Consider the following 9,032-nt stretch of genomic DNA (forward strand, 5'->3'; position numbering starts at 1 on the left):
AGGAGAAAGGACGGCCTCTCTGATGATGCTGGCATATTCATCTAACAAATATGTACACATGAATGCTTGTCCAAATGGCAATTTCTACCTGAATTCCTTCTGATCAAGTTTTATATTGTTGAAGGAATAACAAATATGCTTTGAGAGAGGGATGTCGGCTTATCACTCTGTTAAAAAATAACGCTTGTTTGAACAAGATTATTATATTTAAAATCACTAGAAAAATAGAGAAACAAGGATTGTTTCTTAAATTGGCTGGTTAATCTAATATATTCATTAAGTACTTCAATATTTGTTGTAGTTTCACTTGTTAATATATATGTTTCTTTTATATTCAGTATTTCTCCAAAAGATTATACATTTCTGGGGGTGCCCCAGACACTGAACATTAAATTTCTGCCTTCAAATCCTAATCATTTTGTTGTTGGAACAGATGCTGTGAGTAATATTCTTAATCTAATTTCACTCTTGCCAACTTTTCTTAGTGTAGTAGATTTTTAGAGTGGCATAGTGAGTCTGGGGTTGCTATTACAAATGACAGAATCTGGATAAAGCCCCCATTTCCCCCTGAACTATTATTTGTACTATTTCACCAAATGTAGCAGTGACTTTTCTTTTTTCCTTTTCAAAACTTCACAGGGTTTGGTGAGGCACGGCACAAGGCATGAGCTAAAAGTCCCTCCCAAGTGGTTCAAACCACAGCAGGGAGGACCGAGAGCAACCCAAGTTAATGCAATAGATTTTTCGCCTTTTGGAAAGCCAATCTTTTTGGTACGGATGTCTTCTACTTTCTTGATTGGAGTCATTCAGGTTGTGTCATGTCAGTGAAGGTTTGAAAGTTAGATTTAAACTGTGCATACTATGGATAACTTATCTGTAGAGCAGTAGCCATTTTAGTTCTGAACTAAGCTTTGCAAATTTTATTCACATTGTCAGACAGAGCAACATCAGCAGTTAGGCTCAGACGTTAATCTCTTCTTCTTGAAGTTCCTAATTCCCTCTATTGATTGGGGAACTCTGGGACTTGAAGTCCACAGATTTTAAAGTTGCCAACATTGAGAGACACTGCAGTACTTCCATAAGGCCTCTGCAGGAAATCTGTACAGAGCAGCCTGAACAACTCATCAAAGTAGTTGAAAGTGTGAATAGATAGCTAGCATGTCCCAGGTCAAACATACACAAGCACACATAGAGGTAGTTGCACACTTTAATAACTAAATTACTTTCACAAAGTAAGTAAGCGAACAAGTGCAAACATATGTATATGTAGTGGAGAGAAAAATGTCCCCCTTACCCAAGTTTTATAAGCTTGCCTTAGAAGAGTTCCAGTCCAAAACAGTGGGCAGCAGAGTGGTCATCAGGCAAAAAATTTGAGGATAAAAACTTTGTAGAAGATTCATCAGCCAGGAATTAAACTGGGTGGGATAGGCAGCTGTCATCAGTGGAAAGACTTAAGTTTGCTGCTCTTCTTAAATAAAAGGAGTTCTGGTCTTGTTCATTTGGAAGGGTGAGGCTCCTTCCTTATGAGCAGCCTCACATCCATGACAGCATTTGCTCTGCTCTCTTCATCACACAGCAAGCCCTTGTGTTGAGCAGCAGCTCAGCCTCTTCATCTTTGGAGACCAGTAATGGCTGTGCCTGCTGGTTACTGGACTGCCCTCTTGTGCCTGCTCAGACAGCTCCAATAACTCTGAGGCTAGCTGTTCGTTGTCAGTCTCCTCCTCTGAATCTGAGCTCACTATGACAGTAGCTTGGTCTCTTTTTCATCCTGAAGCACTATGGTGATGAATGCTTCTCGCGCAACTGCCAGAATGCAGTGATAGAAACCAGTCCACACAGAAGTGCTCAGTAAATTGTAGCAAAGTGGTTGCAAACATGATTGTGCTTTTGTAATAAGTGGCAGGTGGAGGTGTGGAAAACATTCTGAGATCCAGATGTGGTCTGCATTCTTGCAATATGCATCACATAAGGAACAAGCAAAGCAAAACAGTTTCCATCTTATTTTATTTCTGTGTGCCACAGCTTTGTCGCTAACATTTTTTGAAGGCCAGGGTCAGGCAGTCAAATGGTATCTGTGGCCTCCAAGGCTCACTCAACATTCCTCACCTGATGGGTGCCCTAGGATCTCAAATAACAACAACAACAATAGTAATGATCTACTTCCAATAGTAATCCAGTAATAATCACTAAAAATCACAGGAATAGGTTCTTCTCAGAAGAAGAAAGCTAAAATCTTGCATAATTTGGGATTTCTCTAATGATTAGCCACTTAATGTCATGTATTTTTTTATTGGGCGTCCATTCTTTTGACTCTACATTATAATTCTGGACTGCCAGAGGTCATCAGTTAACAAGTTGGAAAACCTTACCCTAAAAGAATACATTAAGGGGGTGTTTATTTTTTTAAGTTTTGTGTGTTTTGATGTTTTCAGGTGGGCTGTTCAGATGGGAGCATCAGACTACACCAAATGGCTTCTGAGCTTCCGCTCATGCAATGGGACAACAGCACAGCGGGGCAGGCAGTCATTGCTCTCCAGTGGGCTCTAACCAGGCCAGCTGTGTTTTTTGTTTTGGATGCCACATCTGTCATTTATATTTGGGATCTCTTGGAAAATGATTTGTCACCTGTAGCCAAGCAGCCCATTTGGTCTGATAAGTAAGTTTACAGGATGTTCTTTGGTTTGTACTTGTACAAATAGAGTTGAAATGAAAACAAGCAAGTTAGTTGGGCTTTAATCGTCATAGATACCAGCCTCCATTCATTTACATCCGGTTACATGGATGAAGGGCATAAAATGGTAAAGAATAATGCCTGTGTGCAGGCCTTTTTTTTTCTCTCCCCATGCTCCAATCATATAGAAGATGAGAAGCCAAACTGAATTTGCATTTTGCAAGAACAGGAATATGGTTCCCTGGGACTGAAGATCACAATTCAATCCTTCCTCTTTTGAAGTCTGTAGAGATTCTCAGTCATCCAGGTCATAGTTATCCCAAAGGTGCTTTTTCAGAGACAACTTGACTTCCTTGTTTTCTTTTAATTGAAGACATTTAACTTCTCATCCAAGAAGCTTCTTCAGGTCTGACAGGACAGTGGGGAATGGAACGGTTTATATTCCTTGCAAACAGCTGGTCATTTTCATCCTTTTAGAGGGTTGTTGAAGTGCTTGGAGGTTTATCTATGTCTTCAGGGTCACCTGAGTTGTGCTCCTGGTTCCTGAGTCTGCAGGTTTTTTGCTATACAATTTGGGATGAACACCCTTTGAATGGGGTGGGAGTAAGAATGGATTTCCAGTGATGCAACAGGTAAAGAAGGATTTAGAAACATGGGACAAGCTGCAACTTTCATTATTAGGCAGGATTGCTGCTGTTAAAATGAATATTCTTCCAAAATTCCTATATATATTTCAGATGATCCCAATCAAAGTACACAAAACTTTTTTTGAAGAACTTAATAAAATAACTGTAAAATTTATCTGGCAAGGGAAAAAACCTAGAATAAATTTAAAGGCAATGCAGGATATGAAGAGCAGGGGAGGGCTGGCACTTCCAAATTGGGAGTTGTAGCCTCTTTAGTATGGTTGAAGGAATGGGTGACTTTAACCAATAAGAGAATATTATTCTTAGAAGGCCATGACTTGCAAAGGGGGTGGCATGCTTTTTATGGGATGTAGGGAAAACTAGCCAGAAATATTTACACAGACACCTAATCAGAGACTCATTATTAACTAATTGGAAGAAAATACAGAAAAAACACTATTTAAAAATACCAATTTGGATTTCAACAGTGGAGGCGATGATTCACCGAAATAATCTGGATATCACTAAAATGATTAAATACAAGGATCTATTGGATACACAAGGAAATTTGAAACCGTGGCAAGAACTTCAAGAGCGGGGACTAAACATTGATCAGTGGGCATATCTTCAAATTCAAAGTAGATATAAACAGGACAAGAAAGAATTTGGAATTAACAATAAACTCCAGTAATTAGATAAAATGTTATTAGGATCAGGCAAAAAAAAAAATAACAAAATTTTATAATTATTTATTAGAAGTAGAATTAGAAGAAGAAATTGTAAAAGGGAACATGATAGCCTGGAGTAGGAATGTAGGATGTAGCATCACCATAACAGAATGGGAAAAGGTCTGGGGTAGAAATAATAAAATTACAAAATCAGTAGCATACAAAGAAAATGCTTATAAAATGTTTTATAGATGGCACCTTCCTCCTTCGAGATTAACGAAGATGCACCCCAATATGAGTCCGAATTGCTGGAAATGCAAAAAAAAAAAGGAAACTTTTTTCCATATGAGGTGGTCCTGTACAGAAGCTCAAAAATATTGGCAGAAAATTAAAAATTGGCTGGAAGAAATGACAAGAGAGCAGATTGAATTCAAACCAGAGTCCTTTCTGTTAGGGATCTTTGATAAACAAATATCAAAAAAAGTGAAATATATAATAATACACATTTTGACAGCAGCCAGATTGGCTTTTGCACAATGTTGGAAGCAGCCTCATGTTCCATCAGAGGAGATGATCATTCAAAAAATTTCAAGTTGTGCAGAAATGGACAAATTAACTTTGGCATTAAAAAATAAAGACACTTCAATATACTACAACAGCTGGAACTGCTGGTACAAATGGATAGACCAAAGATAGACTTCACACTAAAAGGCAAAAGAGGATAGGATAAATCCATAGTAGTGATACACAGATATATGTAAGGATTAGGTGTGTGTATATGGCAAAAAATAAGGATGAAAAAGAGGTCTTACACACTGTTGAAGATGAGAATGTTTTTAATTGTTTTCTATTTTTTTTCTATTTTCTTCTCCCTTTCTTCTTTTTCTCTCTTTCATTTATGTATGTGTTGGTTTGTTTTAATTGTAAAATCAATTAAAAAAAATTGTTTTTTTAAAAAAAGAATGGATTTCCAGAGATCAAACTGCAGACTACAGGAATCAGGAACACTACTCTGGTGACCCCGAGGCGAAATGTCTTCAAAGAAAAATAAGAAAGTCCAGTTGCCTCATGAAAAAGCACCTTGGGGATTTCCTCTTTTGAACTTTCATTGATGTATTAAGGGATGAGCTTCTATTATGATGCTCCATTTGCCATGTTGCTGATTTATACCTCCTGGTGCGGTTGCTGCTGTTTGGGGCCCCGGTTTTTTAAAATCTTGATCCCATATAAGTCAGCTTGAGTTCAAACAAAAACCAGGCAATTATTTTTCAGGCTTCAAACCTGAAGACAAGCAGTGAGTGGATAGACCGCCACAATTTTCCATTCATTTTGGAGCATTTGTTTGAATGCTGAGAGAAAATCTTGTTTCCTTAATCCAGAACCATATATCTGTAGTTCAGATAATTCTCCTAATTTGGAGCAAGAAAGGAAATTTTTCACATTTTTCTCTTGTTTGATTATGTGGCTTAGACAGTGTTTCTTAATCTTAACAATTTAAGAGGTATGTTGGAATCTATCCATCTTAAAGTTGCCAAGATTAAGAGACCCTGGTTCAGATTATTCTCACCAACGAGTTTGAAGTGAGTATCATGACAATGTGCCATTTTGATTCCTAATTGTTCCTCACTTGATTCTGGCTAGTGGACATATGCTCTTAAATAAGGTACGGAGAATGTTTGAAAAACCAGACAGACATAAAATTTGAAAGCCTTAGGTGTAAATCTGGTAGCCCCAGACAGTGGTCTCAATCATCACCTCAGTCATTCTTCCCATCTAAAATTTGGCCCCAGTCAGATAGGTGGAAAGGGCTGGTTCTCCTCTGTCAAGGATTTGTGTCCTCAGATGTGGAGATCGAATATACAAGTGTAGGATCTTCTGGTCCAGTGTTTCTCAACCTTGGCGGCTTTAAGAATTCCCCAGTAAGCAGTTGCACATATTAAAATTTGCAAAGTTGAGAATCACTGATCTAGTCCAGTCCTCAGTATGAAAGGTAGTTGTCCAACCTCTTCTTAAGGACTGTGAGAATCAAGAGAGAAGGATCCCCATGGAGTTAGTCTAACCTGAGCAGTGTCAAGTCCTATCCAGTGAGAAGATATTTTAATCCATTCTCCAGAGCAAGGAAGAAAGCAAATGCCAGTCCTCTGCTTATTAAACAAAAAGTTATTATTTCTTTGTCTTCAGGATTATAACAATGGCTGTACTGGGTGAACCAGAGAAACCAAGTGGCGTTCTGGGCATAGCACTTGCCAAAGAATCTGGAATAATAGACATTAAGTACGTGAAGAAGATATGGGCCCTGCCTCAGCCAGAAGAGGTGGAGAAATTAAACCTGCTTTTGCAGCAGGCCTTATAAAATGCAAACAGAGGCCTGTATCTAAATGCACAAATATGGCCTCACAGTTTGAAATGGATTTGTTCATGTGTGGGATTTAGCAGAATATTGCATGACTGAAATATTTTTTTAAATTCCTATTTGTAAATAGTATTTATATGTTTTAAGGTGTATCAGCACAGTATTTGGACTTGAGCTAGAGAACATTTTTATGAAACTCAGAATAAATATTTATGAAAGCATCCCTTTAAAAGAAATATATTTGTTTCAAATACGCTATGTACTCTAAATCTTTATACTTATTTTTGGAATAAAACTGAACATATAGTCCCATGAGCTTTGAATATTTGTTTTTTAATTTTCTAATTGGAAATGGCTGTGGTTTATTTTCCATGTGAAATTAAAGACCCCTTGCTAGCAGATGCAGAATTAGGCAAAGTCAACTTACTTTGCATAAGTTCAAATATACCACATTCCAAAATATGCTTGTCCACAAGGGACCCCCAAATCCTTCTTAGTAAATCCTGGCATTTGTGTCAAATAACCCAAAGACAAAAAAGAGCTCATAGTTACATTTAAATGCTACACACAGGCGGCTTTCAATCTCTTACTTGAAGAACAAAATATATAGTTGTTTGCTTTTATATCTTTGAAAAAGGTAAAAAGTTAAAAACCATGATGATGCCTTTCAAAGTGTTCAGGTTACAACAGAAACTATGCCATGCTATTTAAAATAAGGGTAATTTACAGAAAGGGCATTCGATGTAATATTTTTGCAAGAATGTTAAAATCAGAATGAGGTCTAGTCTGCATCCTTTTTTTCTAAGGCTGGGCTCAATTTTGTACATATGCCTTTGCTGCAGTGATAATGTAGCGTGGGATCTGTTGGTGCTGCAGATATTATCTCAGAATGAAAGCTGTTCTCAGTAAAGCCACCTTTTGCAATTGACTGATACCAAATTTATCAATGCTGATGGTGTTCATGTGGCGCTATAGCTGTTTTGGGATTGTATCCAAGGACCCTATTACTGTTAGTACTATCTTTGCTTGCTTTTGCCACAATTGTTCTATTTGTAGGTCTTTGTATTTTGTTATCTGCTCCAGTTCTTTCTCTTTTCTTCTCTTCTACTGTCACCTGGTACTGCCACATCCACAGACTTTTTTTGTCTATCTTACCGACAATTGTTAAGTCCGGAGTGTAATGTGGTAAGTGCCTGTCTGTTTGACTTCTAAAGTCCCAGAGCAATTTAGCAACTTCATTTTCTATGATTTTCTCTGTTTAATGATCCCATCTGTTCTTTCTTGCCAGCAAATGGTATTCCTTACAGATTTTCCAGTGCGCCATTTTTGCTACTTTGTCATGCTGCTGCTTGTAGTCAGTCTGTGCTATCTTCTTGCAGCTTACAGGTGGCCCACTGTTTTTTCAGCTTGTTTTCATAGGCGGCACTTATCGTCTGTTGATGTCTTCTCAATTCAGGTTTTGTATGCATTTGTCCTAAAGGCTTGGTCTTGTGCAGCCAGAATTAGTCTCTCAGTCTCTTTCTTCAATTTTCCTTCTCTCAGCTATTGTCAGGTCTTATTATTATTTGCATTCTGTTATTTTTTTTTAATGTAGTGCTGTCTTCTCATGCCTCCATTCTGTTCTTCATTTGGTCTCTCTTGTAGGCCTGTTTGGTCTCTCCGGCAGTCAGTAAGCCTTCCTGGTATACTAACTTCAGTGCATCTTCTTCATTGTCCTTCAGCTATTCTTCCAAAGCCCTTTTTGTTTCTTCGGCCATCTGCTGTACTTGCAGCATTCCACGTCCACCTATTTGCCTTGGTAGGTAGAGTCTGTCAATGTTGCCACAAGGATGAAGGGCATGATTCATTGTCATTATCTTTCAAGTCTTCCTATGCATTGCTTTTAGTTCTACTTGAGTTTAGTCCATTATTCCAGCTGTGTATCTAATTCCCCACTTTCCATCTGCTGCCTTCTTGAACTCTAGCTCACAGGAACTAACTGCCCCAAATTATAAATTGGAAGGGATCTCTCTAGCGCAACCATCCTTTCTATGCAGGATCTGCTAAACCCTTTCAGAAGAATGGCCTGCCAACTTCTGTGAAAGAGAACATAGCACTTCAAGAGCATAAGGCCCAGATAGGACCCTCTAATCCCCCACCTGTTGCTGACCTATGATTCCAGCATTCCTAACCATTAATCATACTTGCTAGGCTGCTAAGAGTGTAGTTCAGCAAACATAGGGCAGGACATAGGCTCCTGTTTTAGGACATTTTGTTCAAAAGCTGGCAATTAGAGCAATAAAAACTTCTGGATGAGCAAAGACTTTAAGTCATTGATTTATCTGTTCCAATGTAGACATTGGGGACTCACTACTTTTCCTTCAGTCAAGAAAATGGAAGACAGGAAAATTGCAAAAAGACTTCTCCAAATGGAAACTAGCCAGATCACTGTGACTTGTACTTCAGCAGGCTCCTATTTCAGGAACACAAGCTTAATCCCCACAATCTTTGGGCCAAACAATAAATTCATTTTTTTGTGTTGTTTTCTGCCAAAACAAATACTGTAAAGACTTTCATCTCAGGCAGGAGAAAAAAAAGACTATTTTCCACATATTATTTGGCAAATTAAAAGAATACATGGTGGGGTTTGCAACAGATTTACCAGCAGCAGGACCGAAAAGCGAGTGGCAGAAATGGGAATGGTCCTTTATGAGAAGGTATGAAAAGATAAAGAG

At 38.2% G+C, this 9,032-nt stretch overlaps 1 protein-coding gene across 2 annotated transcripts in view; it reads left to right on the plus strand.

Annotated features, from left to right (window-relative positions):
* Window positions 1–6,627, plus strand: part of DYNC2I1 (dynein 2 intermediate chain 1) — a 34,332-nt gene extending 27,705 nt beyond the window's left edge. For both annotated transcript variants that reach the window (XM_087917579.1, XM_026718325.2), the window contains 4 exons: window positions 339–438; window positions 640–771; window positions 2,433–2,656; window positions 6,147–6,627. In XM_087917579.1, the coding sequence (XP_087773705.1) occupies window positions 339–438; window positions 640–771; window positions 2,433–2,656; window positions 6,147–6,318 (628 nt within the window). In that variant the 3' untranslated portion in view covers window positions 6,319–6,627. The remainder of the gene's footprint in view (window positions 1–338; window positions 439–639; window positions 772–2,432; window positions 2,657–6,146) is intronic.
* Window positions 6,628–9,032: the final 2,405 nt, after the last annotated feature.

The sequence above is a fragment of the Pseudonaja textilis genome, chromosome Z, assembly GCF_049901715.1.
Source record: "Pseudonaja textilis isolate UNSWEBS1 chromosome Z, rPseTex1.2, whole genome shotgun sequence".
NCBI classification, from domain to species: domain Eukaryota; kingdom Metazoa; phylum Chordata; class Lepidosauria; order Squamata; family Elapidae; genus Pseudonaja; species Pseudonaja textilis.